General features: G+C 36.9%; 1 protein-coding gene across 13 annotated transcripts in view; it reads left to right on the top strand.

The window, feature by feature from the left end:
* LOC127690897 (uncharacterized) overlaps nt 1–15220 on the top strand; it is a 627431-nt gene that overhangs the window by 572433 nt on the left and 39778 nt on the right. For all 13 annotated transcript variants that reach the window (XR_007979193.1, XM_052190463.1, XM_052190462.1 and 10 more), the window contains exon 3: nt 5589–5691. Coding sequence is in view for 12 of the 13 variants with exons in the window: in XM_052190463.1 (XP_052046423.1) it covers nt 5589–5691 (103 nt within the window). In the remaining variant the exon portion in view is untranslated. The remainder of the gene's footprint in view (nt 1–5588; nt 5692–15220) is intronic.

The following is a 15220-nucleotide window of genomic DNA, read 5'->3' on the forward strand; positions in this document are numbered from 1 at the left end:
TTTTGGTTTTTTGAGACAGGTTTCTTCCTGGTTGTCCTGGAACTCACTCTACTGTAGACCAGGCTGGCCTTGAACTCAGAAATCCACCTGCCTCTGCCTCCCAAGTGCTAGGATTACAGGTGTGCACCACCACGCCCCGTTTTATATTTGACTCTTACTATGAGCTTTGAACAGGTTCAGTTTTGCTACATGAGATTACCTCAAAAATAATGACTTTTATCTTTTAAAGATTTATTTGGTTTATTCATTTTACATAGAAATTTTTAAAAATGTAGAAAAAGTAATAAAGTGACATTTCTGAAACTTTTCAGCTTAATGTATTTTTATTTTTTAAGCCAGAGGACAATCTTGCTTTAAAAGAAAAAAAGCAAAACAAGACCCAAAAACCCAGAGAAGGCAAACTTTAAATTTCTGCAGCTTCTTAAAGTAGGAAGATAAAAAGGAGGAAGAAGAAGCTATGTCTTTTGAATCAGGAAAAGTTAAATTTGTTTGAGTAATTCAGAAAATTGGGCATGTTCAACTTAGCCATACCCAGGGGCTCCATAAACAATCGCATAACTGGAGTTTTTTAGAGAGAGATGTTATTTGATAACATAATTATTATTTCAGTATTTGATAATAGAGTGCAAGGTTCTTCTACTTTCTTTGGTTTTCAAAATAATGTATTGCTTGCACAGAGTAGGCCAAGAATTGGATGATGAGATGGCTCTGTGGAAAAGATGTTGTTACCAAGCCTGCTGACCTGAGATTGATTCTTTACATGGTTGAAGAAGTATATCCCTCCCTCCCATCCTTTTTTCTCTGTAGCTTTGGCTGTCCTGGAACACATTCTATACACCAGGCTAGCCTTGATCTCACAGATATCTGTCTGCCTCTGCCTCCTGAGTGCTGGCATTAAGCCAGCTGTGGGATAAGACCCAAATCAAAATGACAAAATGGTTTACTAGCACCTAATTATAACAGCCATGGCTGGTTGGTTTTGTGTGTGTATGTTAGTTACTCATGTATTGAAATACATTTGTCTATCCTTCACGGTTATTATTCATACTAATACTCAACTCATAACATTTTTAGCCAGTGGGGCTTCTAACTGATAGCTTTTGTTTTATTTAGTATTGAGAAGAGCCTAAGACATTTTATTGAGTATTGAGAAGAGCCTAACATATTTTTTCCTTATGCCTCAGACTTAGAATCTGTCATTTCTTCACAAAACCCTGCTTGTATTAGAAGACCATATTGTGGATACTAGGAATGTTCATCATACTGAGATGACTGTTTCCCTGAACCTTTTCTGGTGTATAAGCCTAGTTTTTAAAAAAAACACTTTATGAATTTGTATTGATCCTAATAATTCATGTTTGTTCACTTTTCATATGCTCTCATCTTTTTAGAGACATGTCTGACAGGATCTTCTTTTCCCACCCTCCAAAAGCTGAAATCAGAGAGTATACACTATTATGCTTACTCTTAGTTTTTGTGGATTCATGCCTCTCCCCCTGCCCCAAATTAGTTGATTATTTCTCAGAGCGAGGTCTGATTCTATAGCCTGGGCTGCAAGGGAAGATCCTATTTAAAACAACAGCAGCAATAACCACAACCATTATAGTGTCATATGTCTGTAGTCTTAGCAAAGAGGCTAAAGGGTAAGGCCAGCCAGTCTACATACAAATTTCAGGCCCACTAAGACAAAATCGTGCCTTAAACAAAACAAAACAAAACAAAACAAAAAAAAAAAACCTGAAAAATCAACCAAATAAAACTACTTGATTGCATGAATTTCATTTGCTCGTGGCTATGGCTACTGTAATTTTTCTATCTATCGAAACCTTAGAGAAACAATTTCCACTTGCACTTTTCCACCTTAACCTTGTTAGTGTTGTTCTAGTTATCTTTACTGCTTATGCTGAAGACGGTTTTGGCTCTCTTTTTTGAACCCAATGGCCTTAATTGAGATAGTGTTTCCATGCTGTAGAAGAGTGAACTTATCATTGTTGGCTATTTACTCTGTTAAACATATTAGCTTCTTTGTTTTCCTGCTTTCCTCTCTGGCAAAAACCCTGATATATTCTGAGGATGTCTCTCAGTGGTAGAAGACTTGCCTAGTGTATGCAAGGTCCAAAGTACAGTCTATAACTCTGCAAAGACAGCCCCTCTCCCAACATATACAACATATATGTGCTGTAGAAATTTAACATTAAGTAAGTTTTCCCCTTTCAAACAAGTATCTCATCTTGTGTTTCCTATTTTAATACACTTGTGTCATTTTAAGAACTAAGATGAGATATAATATGTTCAAATGTAATAAACAACATATATACAAATAATAGTAGATAAACATATCTATGTTCACAGTATTATACAACCATTAACCTTTTCTAGTTTCAAAACCATTTCACCACTTCATCAAGTATCTTCAGTGTTTGTGTTATTTATAAGTATGTACCAACATGCCTAGCATGGTTTTTAAAGAATGACTGCTTTCTTTTTAACTATGTATACATTTGTGTCTGTATATGGGTTTGTGCATTTGAGGCCAGAAGATGGCATCGTCTCCCCTAGAGCTGGAGTTACACCTAATATGGGTATTGGGAATCAAACTCAAGTTTTCTGCAATTGCTATATCATCTTTTTCTTTTTTTCTTTTCCTCTTTTCCTTTCTTTCTTTCTTTTTCTTTTATTTTTAGATTTATTTATTTTATGTATATGAGTACAATGTAATTGTCTTCAGATACCAGAAGAGGGCATCGGATCCTATAATAGGTGGTTGTGAGTCACCATATGGTTGCTGGGAATTGAACTCAGGACATCTGGAAGAGCAGTCAGTGCTCTTAAATAACGAACCATCTCTCAAGCTCCCTGTTATATCATCTTTTAAGCTCTGAGCCATCTATCCAACTTTTTTTTGTTTTTTTGTTTTTTTTTTTTTTTTTTGGTTTTTTGAAACAGGGTTTCCTTGTGTAGTCCTGGCTGTCCTGTAACTCACTCTGTAGACCAGGCTGGCCTCGAACTCAGAAACCCACCTGCCTCTGCCTCCCAAGTGCTGGGATTACAGGCGTGCGCCACCACGCCCGGCTATCTATCCAACTTCTAAAACTGGTTTTTGAACATTTAAATCTCCCAAGCTCGCCCTACTTTTGGAAAATGTATTAAGAACAAATACATTCCAATTCTTCCAAGGGTTATCATTGCTCCATGTATGAAATTGAAACTTAATATGGCTAACAAACTCCTTTACTTTCCAGTTTTTGCCATTTTGTCTTGTTTCATTTATGCCTCTTTGTTCAGTATAGGCCCAGTTCTTCATTGTAGATATTCTATAAGTCTTTCTCTTTCCCTTTCTCCCTTCAAGGCAGGGTCTCATTATTAGTCACGGTCATTTTGCAACTTAACCCACCTCTACTTCCCATGTTCTGGAATAAAATGTGTGTGTCCCTCTGTGCTGCACCCCCTTCCCCCTTTTTAAACTTTTGAGACTAGACATCACAATATAGACTTGGCTGGCCTCAGAGTTGTGGTGCTCTTCCTGCCTTTTTTTTTTTTTAAGCTATTAAAGATTGTTATATGCCCTTCTTTTGTACTTCTTTAACCCCTATTCCTTGTACTACTTTTAGGTTACCTATTTCACATTGTCCTTACTTATATATTTTTCTGGAACAATGAACCCATGATAGTCAAATGCTAGGTAATACAATACAGGCTGCAACTATAATGAATAGGATTTTTAACAGAAGTCAAGATTATTTAATAAATTATTTTTAAAAAGGTTTCAAAGATAGGAGGGTAGTTCTTGAGCTAGACCTCAAAGGAACCATTCCCATCAACACTAAAGTGTGTATGTGTATTCTTTTTTAGTAGCTAGCAACATAGTTGGGATTCAGTGAAAGGTATATGATTATAAACATAATAAGTTTAAAATGCAAATCATATCTTAATGGTATTTTAAAATACAGATTTTATCTGTTTGCTTTGCTTATTAGATTTATAAAATCTGTGTTCAAAATCCAAGAAAAGAAGTTCTTTGTGTTAAAATACAATTTAATTCTTTATTTTTATCATTTTGTTGTTGTTGTCTGCATGTTGTGATGTACATTAATTACTTTATTGTTAGTTGGACAAAATAATTGATCAAAACAGCTTTAGGAAGAATTGTTTATGGTTCATCAATTATTTAGTTCGTCATGCTTGGTAAGGTATGATAGCTGCAATGTGACAGCAGTAAAATGATGGGAGTGGGTATGAGTCTTGTATTCTGTTTCACAATCCTTTTAGAATAGTTCCAACCACATTCCAAATTAAACTGTTTTAGAAGCACCCTCAGACATGCACAAGAGGTGTGTCTCCCAAGTAATTTCAAATTCCAGTAGATTGACAAATGAAGATGGACCTAATAGCCCTATATGAAGTTGTAATTGTTGAACTAAAACCACCTTTGATTGCTCAAAGTTATGGAGTTAGTGCTTCCATAGTTACCAGCACACTGTTTGGCATTTTATAGTACTCTGTGTTGTATTATATTTGCTTTCATGATTAGATGGCTTATCTTGATGATGGGCAAGTACTGTATGAGAATCATGTACTCATTTAGATTTCTGGCAAGTCCTTTCTAAACTGCTCTTAAACATGTTTTGTCCTTACTCACTGCCCAGTTTGAATCAGTCAGTCCTCAGCTCTCTTGACAAAATAATAACTTTTCTGGTGATTGTTGTGTATACTTACTATCATGATTCTTATCCTGCCTTCAAAGATGATAGTATATTAAAAGTATCAAATTATATAGTATACCTATTATATATACCTATAGGTATATATAGTATACCTCTAATGTCAGTTACACTTACTTAAGGCTATTTGAAAAACTCATGCGATCTGCCCATTACAAAGACATCCTTATTTTATTACATCCATCTCTGTAAACTCTTAAGGTTATACTCTTCCTAACCTGTTGTTTGATGATCCTTTGTTGGCCTTTGTTTTTCTACCTTACTAGTTCCTTGTCTCGATTCTTAATTTTCTGCCCTCATCATCTATTCTTCATGGCAGAACACTGTTTAGAAGAGAAGAATCTTATGATACCATCACTATTTCTGTAGGCACCAGCTATTCTTAGAAAGCTATTTCTGTTGTATAGTTGAATGTACCTCAAGGCATCATGGCAATCAGACAGATGTTAATGTAAGTAAGAGTTGAAAACACTCGGCAATTCTGATGTAAAAGTGCTTTTGGTTGATTTTTAAGGATTTGTCTTAAAGGCTATAGAGAACTTGCCATTTCTGATTTGATTTGACTTTTGATTTTCTTTCAACTAAAATCTCTTGTGAGAATCAGCCTTATTTGCATTTTGATTGCCTCTCATAAAACCTACCCAGAATGCTAAGAGCTTTGGTTGAATCCCAAGGTAGATGTAGGAAGACAAAACAATTCCATCTGGATAGGTTAATATACCCATGGCTTCCTTGTTGTATGGAAATGTTATAGTTATGAAGCAGCATTTTAATAGTTTTCATAGTTTATAGCTTATTTATGGTCATACTTTACCTGTTGGAGAAAAACTGTTTTAAAGTTTTTATTGAAATTTTCTTTTTCCACAGAACTCAACAAAAATCCAGTGGGAGGCTTTTCAGCAGGTTTAATAGACGACAATGATCTCTATCTTTGGAAAGTCCTTATTATTGGTCCTCCAGATACACTTTAGTAAGTATACTGGAACTGACTGACATCTTCACTCCTCCAACTAAAATTAAAACTTAATTTTGAAAATTGAAAAAAATTCTAAAGTAGCAAGCAAAATGGTTATATCGAGTATCATTTCAATGTGATCATGTGTAGAGCCTTTGTGTTATGCTTGAAGCTCTAATGTCTAAAACATGTTTTTAAAAAGATAGCTTCAGAAATTTAAGCTATGTTGCTGCTGGAATAAATATGTTATGAAAAGCTTTTTCTAGGGAGGTTATATGTAACCCTCCCCCCCCCCCCCCACACACACACACAGGGTTTTTCTGTGTAGCCCTGGCTGTCCTGGAACTTTCTCTGTAGACCAGATTAACCTCAGAATCAGAGATCTGCGTGGTTCTGCCCCCTGAATCCTGGGATATAAGATGTGTGCTATGTGCTACTATTGCCTGACTGTAAATAATTTACACACACACACACACACACACACACACACACACACACACCCCTTCTATAATTTAGGATATTAATTTTTGTAAGCTTGGAGGAGAAGAGAAAATTTCATCTCTAATTATATATTTATGTGTGCTTCTGTGAGATTATGTTCATGTGAATGAAGGTGCACTAGGAGGCCATAGCTGTTGGATCCCCTGGAGCTGGAGTAACACCTGATTATAAACTGTTTGCTATGAGTATTAAGATCAAATTCAAATCCTTTAGAGGCTCTTAACCTCTGAGCCATTGCTCCAGCCAAAAGAGAAAAAAGTCCTATGCAATTTAGAGAAATTTCTCAGTAGTTAAGAGTATTGAGGTCCTAGGTTCAATTCCCTATGGAAATGATTTTCCTTCTCATGTTTACCATGCCTTGACCCCAAAGGAAACACCATAATTAAGGATGACAGTTTTACTATTTTTTTAACACCACTTTTTAAAAATAATTTATTTTTCTTTTATGTTCATTAGTGTTTTGACTTCATGTAGCTCTGTGTGAGGGTGTTTGATCTCCTGGAACTGGAATTATAGACAAGTGTGAGCTGCCATGTGGGCTCTGGGAATTGAACCCAGGTCCCCTGGAAGAGCAGCCAGTGCTCTTAACTGCTTAGCTACCTCTCCAGCCCCAGTTTTACTGTTCTTAATGCCTTATTTATTAAAGAATAAGATTGCAATTTTTTTCTTTTTAAAAACAGCTCCTTTTAATGTAATTAAGTCAATTAATATCTATGTGTATGGTGTTTTGCATGCATATATATTCACTGTGTTTGTCTGGTATCTGAGGAGGTGGATGGCATGGGAACCTCTAGAACTGTACTTATAGATGGCTGTGACCTGTCCACCAATAGGTGCTGGGAATTGAACCTAGGGCCTCTGGAAGAACAGCCAGTACTCTTAACTAATGAGACATCTCTCTGGCCCTGAGATTTTTACATAGAATGTATTCTGTATATCTGTGTTTTATGACTTAAGGGAACTTTCAAGGTCTATTTTAATAATTTTATAACCTGGTCTTCACAGAGTATAGTTTATAAGACTATATTTTGTTAGTTTAGTGTTAGGACATAAAATAACTTATTAACTGACTACCAGTTGTTGAAAATGAGGCGAATGAGCTAGAGAATGATAACAGATCTTTACATCTGCAATTCTTTGGGACTGCACTTCCTTCTTGTAAGTCCTTCCCCCTAGCCCTCAAGTAGCTGTTTGAATATATATATATATATATTCAAAAAGTGGATATATATAAAAAGAAGGGCTGGTGAAGATGACTCAATAAATGTTTGCTATAGAAATGTGATGACAATTCCCAGAACCCATGTAAACAAAGTGTAATGTAGTAGCCTGTGTTTGTGATCCCAACACTCCTGTTGCAAGATGAGAGATAGAAATAGGAGAATTAACCCAGTTATCTTGGAGTAGACATTTGGCAGAAATGAGGGAAGCTCCCTCAAAAATAAGGTGGAAAAAGAGAGGAAAAAGTTAAAGCAATGTGGGAGTTCATGTTTTACACAGTGGACAAAGGGTGGTTCATGCTTTGTTATAGTTTTTAGCAGTCATTGTTGCTCATATGTTTGTTTTGTTTTTGTTTTTGTTTTTGGATTTGGTTTTTTGAAACAGGTTTCTCTGTGTAGCCCTAGCTGTCCTGGAAATCACTCTGTAGACCAGGCTGGCCTTGAACTCAGAAATCCGCCTGCCTCTGCCTCCCAAGTGCTGGGATTAAAAGCTTGCGCCACCACTGCCCGGCTTCATATGTTTCTTTGAAAACAACATATGTTTCTTTTAAAATTGATATATTTGCATCCATCAGTTTTGCCAGTTGATTTAGGTGAATCTGGTCATGGCATGGCATTAGGATTCTTTCATAGCTGCCAGTAGCCACCGGAAACCAGTTTAGAGATAACTCCCTCACAATCACATTGTTATTTGAGGTAAATTTTATAAATTTTGCAAATCATACTATGTAAGTAACCTGGTCTATGATCCTAACACAGTTCTGGTCTGTTCTTCATGTTTATTCTTCTGTGTTTAAAATAGTGTTTGGTTTTATTCCCTCCAGGCATAGTACCTCTAGGGGATACAGAGGAACATTTTGATGATAGGATTCCTTTACCCTTAGTGTAGCTATAAAATAATGAGAATTATTCTCCTAAACCAAGTTCTTATGGAACATTGTTTAGGAATTCAGGCTTAAAGCTTCAACTCTTAAGGGATCACTGAATTTTTTATCCTTACATGCATTTGTGTCAAGTATTATTAGTTGATCAACAAACACACACACTTCTGGGTTTTTAAAAGATAGCTACTCGAGCATGTGGTGCAAACTTTTAATCCCAGCACCAGGCAGCAGGGCTCCATAGTGATACCCTGTCTCATATAAAGTCCATATAGTAAGACCATTTTAGTTAACAGCTCATTCTTTTTATTAACACCCCATTTTACTGCCCCCTCCCCGCGCACGTGTGTGAGGCCAGGTTGGCCTCAAACTCAGAAATTTGCTGGCTTTTGTCTCTTGAGTGCAGGAATTAGAGGCATGTATAACTACTGCCCAGCTTATTTTTATTATCTATAATTATGTGCTCATGTTGTAGAAATTTTAAATCCCAATCCCGAGTTTCTACCCTCCTTTGATCATTCAGTTCCTGGATAAAAGACACACTCAAACTTTGTATTTGTAATAAGCCTTAATCAGCATTAAGAGCTGGGGAGATATCTATCCTCTATACTATTATTTCTGTTTCCCAGCCAATAGTCCTATTATATAATTTGCCATGTTTCTTCTGGGTTGCACTTAACTCTAACTGGCCATACAACATGGCCATTACTTCAAGATTAATCTAACTGGTGGCAGCTTCTCCTCCATTCACTTCCTTCTTTCCCTTTCTCAAGGTTTTCCTCTGACCACCAGCCCTGGAATCCTAATCCCTGCCTATGTCTGTAGGCTGTGAGCATCTTTATTTACCAATGGGAAATAACTTGGGGCCCAGGTCACATAGCATCAATTGACTCTACTTTAGGACTCTCTGGTCTTTGGAGCAATGCTAATACTGGTCTTGAGGAACCAGTATTAGCACTAGAATACAAGCAATATCAAGCCAACCCAGTACATATACAGGTCTCTGTGTAGGTATGTGTATGTGAGTGGAGTTGCTTCTCAGAGGTTGAACTTGTAAGATCTCGTTGGAACTGTGCTTGTAGTGGTTGTGAGCCACCTGACTCCTCAAACAGATCAATGCTGTTAACTGCTGAACCATCTGCCATCTATTCAACTCTGGTTGTGGGTTATAAAATGTATTTCTCACTGTATGTTTCTAAAAGTGTTGGCTGTTGGTTTGTAATGTGAATAGCAGACATGTTTGTGGCAACTTTGAATGTACTAATGAGACACTGGCCACTTTATCCAGTGCTTTTCTGAAATCTATAACTTTTGTTTAGGGAAGAAGAGACCGTGTGCCTGGGACAGGTCCTGAGAAAATAGCTAGAAAGGTGTCAGGACAAAGGACAGGGAAAGACTTTATAAATGGAAGCTTTCTAAAATGTTACTTGTTGGGGGAGATAGGTACTAGGACAATTTTATTAGAGTTTGAAAGAAAAACCTGAGATCTGGCAAACTAAATCTTAATAGCTTCTTAGTGGAGGACAACGGAGGAGAGAAGGAGAAGACCCTGCCATTTAAACTGTCCACATAAGAGGTTAGTTTACATGGCTGTGGTGGAGGGTGGGAGGGAGCTTAGAAAAAGAGTAAGGAAGCACAAAATGTTGGGGAAAGGGCCAAGTGGTAAGGCAGTGGCTCTCAACCTGTGAGGCACAACCCCTTGTGGTGGTTGAATGACCCTTTCATAGAGGTCATATCAGATACCATCCTGCATATCATATTTACATTTATGATTCATAACAAAAGCAAAATTACAGTCATGAAGTAGCAGCAAAAAATTATTTTATTGTTGGAGGTCGCCACAACATGAGGATTGCAACATTAGGAAGGTTAAGAACTACTGTGTTAGGGAAGTGTGCTTACAAAAGAAAGATAAAGGACTGGAGAGATGGCTCAGCAGTTAAGAGCACTGACTGCTTGCTCTTCCAGAGGTCCTGAGTTCAATTCCCAGCAACTACATGGTGGTTCACCACCATCGTTAATGGGATTTGATGCTCTTTTCTGGTGTGTCTGAAGATAGCTGCAATGTACTCATATATAAAATAAATAAACCTTAAAGGAAGGGGTGGATGGGGGAACAGGGGGAGGGAAGAGGGCTTATGGGACTTTCGGGGAGTGGGGAGCCAGAAAAGGGGAAATCATTTGAAATGGAAGTAAAAAATATATCGAATAAAAAAAAAGATAAAGAAGACAAGGAAAAGCAGACAGACTTAAATGACATTTACAAGGCTGTTAATTCTAAGTACTTTATAGTATGTTCTTAAAAAGCACTTATTGACTTAAGTGCAAGAAAGTGATCTTGTAGTTATTTCAATAATGTGAAGAGGATAGACTGATTGAAAATAAGTTGGCATGGATTTGAGTGGTATTTAAATCTCAGTGATAGTGGTCTGAGGTGTTAACTCAGAGAAAGTGTTATGCCAAAATTCTGTAAAAATATGGTATGCTGTTTTGTGATAGTATAACTAACCTTCACTTAATTACTAAAGGACACTCCACACTATTTACAGTCTGTGTAATCAGTGCCTAGTACATTTAAGTGTTACTTTAAGACTGATAGTTGCCAGGGCTGTTACAGAGAGAAACATCTTGAAAAACAAAACAAAAAGATTGATAATTACTGAGTATTTATGTAGTGTGATGGCTTATATGCTTGTTCCAAGCAGTGGCACTATTAGGAGGTGTGGCCTTGTTGGAATAGGTGTGTCACTGTGGGTGTGAGCTTAAGACCCTCACCCTAGCTGCCTCGAAGTCAGCCCTACTAGCTGCCTTCAGATGAAGATATATAACTCTCAGCTTCTCCTGTACCAGTGAGTATCTGGATTCCTGCTTTGATGACAATGGACTAACCTCTAAACTGTAAGCCAACCCCAATTAAATATTGCCTTTTATAAGACTTGCCTTGGTCGTGGTATCTGTTCACAGTAGTAAAACCCTAAGACATGTAGTTATTTTAGCCATCTTCACCTAGCATAATGTTTTTAAAATCTGTATCCAATATTGAATTTTTCTAGTGCTGCCAAGAATAGATTTTCTTAGCCAGGTTTGGTGGTGCATGGCTTTAATCCCAGCATTTGGGAGGAGGCAGAGACAAGCTGATCTTTGAATTTGAGGCCAGCCTAGTCTATAGAGAGAATTCTAGGACAGTCAGTGCTACAGAGAGAAACCCTATCTTGACCCAAACCGCTTCCTCCAAGTAACTTTTCTTATGTGTATAACATTTGGAAAGAAAGGACCAAGCTCTTTAGGCAAGTGCTGGACCACTGACAGATTCTGAACGCCAAAATAGAGTTTTTTGTTTTTGTTTTTAATTGAAAAGGGGGTCTTGATATGTAGTTTGGGTTACTTTAAATTCAGTAGGCCTTCTGCCTCATACTTTCCAATGCTAGATTATAGGCATGTGCCATACCCAGTTAAGACTTTTGTGATTTAATTTACAAAAATAACAAAAGGAGGTTTTGTGCCAGAAATATGACCTTGGTTTTCAAATGTTCAGCAGTTGGTTATATAATTCCTTAACATCATGTTAATTGTTCTACCAATACTTTCTACATGGAGAAATATTTTTACTTCACTGCTACTTCAATGTCTTTTTTCGTCCCCATAGTCAAATCTTTTTATGTGTGAACAATAATAAATACAGTCTGTCTATCTACTTTGTGATTTTTACCTATGAGTTTTTTAGTTCCTCTGTCCTAACTTGACATTGAAAGTTTGTATACTCACAAATTAGCTGCCACTAAGCCAGGTGGGTTTTTTTTAATTTTTTTAATTTATTAATTATTTTATTTATTTATTTATGTAAGGTGGTTTTTTGGGGGAGTGGGTAAAGTGAGGTAGGAGAGGCACAGGTAGATGATCCTTAGGTAAAGTAGAGGATAAGTGAATCCATTTTAAAAAAACATTTGAGAACTAGCGTAATTATTAGAAAAACTTCTGCCTTAAAATTTTTTAGGGCAACACTATTAAGTAAATTTGACAATTACTTATTTAATTACACAATTTAGAGGGGCAGTAGCTACTTTTTAGCATGAGAATTCCAGTCAGATATTGTGAAGCTTTTGAATGAATTAAATCAACCAAAATGAAGTGACCTGGGAGAAATGAGGTGCAGATATTTTGTAGAGACTTTTCTAATACCCCTTTACATATAATCTTGGCTCTTTTATGGATTTCTAGCTTTCTCAAATTCTGTCTGTCTACTTATTTTCTACTCTAATTTTAAAATGCTTATTTTTAAGACTAACTACTTTCTTTTTAATCCTTGATATCTGTGCTACCTTTTATGTTCATCCCTCCATGGGAAAAAAACAGCTTTTAAAAAAACTAAAAAGATTGTGTTCGTGTGTCTGAATGAGTAATATAAACATCACATGGGTGCAGGTGTCCCTGGAGGCCTGAAGAAGGCACTGGATCCCTGAAATTGGAGGACCAGGCAGCTGTGAGCTGCCACATGCAGATGCTGAGAACTGAGCCTTTGCAAGAGTAGTAAGTGCTCTGTGTCATTCCTCCAGCCTTACATCGTTCCTTTTTCATGGTTATGCTTTATACTAGCTTTATTTTATTTTTTTTTTCACTTCTAGCTAATTTCTGATGACTTATTATTTGGAGGCCGGGTCTCATGTATCCAAGACTAGCCTTCAGTACCTTGCTATATATTAGAGGACCTCTGTTTCTAGTTGTCTTTCTGCTAGTCTCCTCCCATTGCCTCAGAAACTAGTTTTATTCCTTTTTTAGAGACCTTTATTTGTATTATGTACCACCCTCTTTTAATCCCCCACCCTTAAAATCAAGAGAAAAGATCTTTCTCAGGCTGATATGGTCTTTATTATTTGACTAGGCTGGCCTTGAACTTATGAGAATCACCTTGAGTTGCCAAGCATGCACAACCACACAGACTCTCCATATATAAATGTTAATTTTTTCACCAAATTATCCCCTTCATTGTGCGCTTTACCATTTTTCCATTTAATCTTTTATGAACTTTTTCTTACTGTTTTCATCAAGTGTGATTTTCTTTTCAGACTCTGAGCCCTCAGCTTACCTCCTTACTATTTGGAAATATTTGATATTAATAGCACGCCCTAGCTCCCCACGTCCCCTTTAATGTTTACCCTGTGCATGCAGTGCCTATGGAGTCCAGAAGAGGGCGGCTGATGGCCTTGGAATTAGAGTTACAGATGCTTGTCTCTCTGTGTGTTGGGAATTAAACCCTGGTTTTCTGGAATATCAGCTAGTTCCCTCAACTGCTAAATAATCTCAAACATTTTTTAAGCAGAAAAAAGTAATAAAATCCAGTATTTATAATTAAAATTTCAATCTGTACTGAAATGTGCAAAGCACATTAAAAGGATCCCATGTCTTATATCCTACAGTTGATAACTGTTACATGTAACATGTTGTTCTTATTGTTATTATTGCTGTTATCATCATCATCATCATCATCATCATCATCATCATTTGATTTTGTTTTTGAGACAGGGTTTCACTATGTATCTTTGGCTGTCCTGGAACTCACTCTGGAAACCAGGCTGGCTTCCAACTCAGAGCCTGGCTTTTTTCTTTTGAGATAGGATCTCTGCCATTTTTTCTTTCCTATATTCTTTTTAAAGATTAATTTATGTTTATGAATGCACTGTAGCTATTTTCACATATATCAGAGGACATCAGATCCCATTACAGATGGTTGTGAACCACCATGTGGAATTGAACTCAGGACCTCTGGAAGAGCAATCAATGAGTGCTCGAACTGCTGAACCATCTCTCCAGGCCCTCACTTTTTTTTTAGTATACATATATAGCAATATCTCTATTCATAATCCCGCACTACAATCCTCCAAGCTCATAACCACAGTGACTAGAGACTTCCCCCAAACTTGAAGGATGAAGAACAGCATTCTGTTGAGTGTTAACATTACACATGGGCTTAAACAGACCAGCAAATAGTCAGCAGGATTGGAACCTGTGCTTGGAGAAGGGATTTCTAGTCTATTGCCTTAACCACTTGGCTGTGACCACAGCTGTGTTTCTATTTTTATGTCAGTGTACAAACATCTGTCCCCATCTTTTAAAAATTACTTATTAGTGTGAGTGTGCATAATGTGTATGTGGGTATGTGCTCCACAGCATAGATAAAGAGGCCAGGTGACAAATTTGTAGAGTTTGTTCTTTCCATCCATCTTTAATAGGTTTTGGTGACAGAGCTCAGGGGTCAGGCTTGTGTATCAAGTGCCTTTATTTCCTGAACCATCTTATCAGTCTAATATACACCTTTTAGAGATTGGGTCTTGCTGTGTAGCCCAGGATGACCTTGAGCTAGATATCAGGTGCTAGAATTCCATGTGAATATCACCATTTAGTCATTTTTGCTTCCTAAGGCTGACTTGATTTCTTCTAGCTGTATGGACAGTTACTTGTGAGTTGCCATTTAGGTGCTGGGAATCAAACCTATATCCTCTGCAAGAATAAGTACTCTTAACAATTGAATAATTTCTGTAGTCTCCAGTTAGCATTCACATAATTCATCTGCTCAGGGATTGCTATTCACAGTGGACTGGGTCCTCCCATGTCAGTCATCAGTCATGACAATCTTTCACAGACATTATCATAGGCAAATATGACCCAGAAAATTCTTTAATGGAAGTGTTCTCCTTTCAGGTGGTTCTAGGGTCAAGTAGATAATAAAAACTAACCAAGACCCAAGCCATTTTCAGAGTGTTACTGGGTAGTACATTAGATAGTACAGACAGAGTATCAATATTGCAGCATTTCCATTCTGGAAAGTTAGTAGTATAAAACCTCTCTGGGAGACGTTTTTATTTATTACTGTCCTTCTAATGAAGTTTTAATATATGATGAAATGAACAAACAAGATAAATAGAAGTATGGCAATCTGATACCAGA

The sequence above is a fragment of the Apodemus sylvaticus genome, chromosome 8 (assembly GCF_947179515.1).
Source record: "Apodemus sylvaticus chromosome 8, mApoSyl1.1, whole genome shotgun sequence".
Lineage (NCBI taxonomy): Eukaryota > Metazoa > Chordata > Mammalia > Rodentia > Muridae > Apodemus > Apodemus sylvaticus.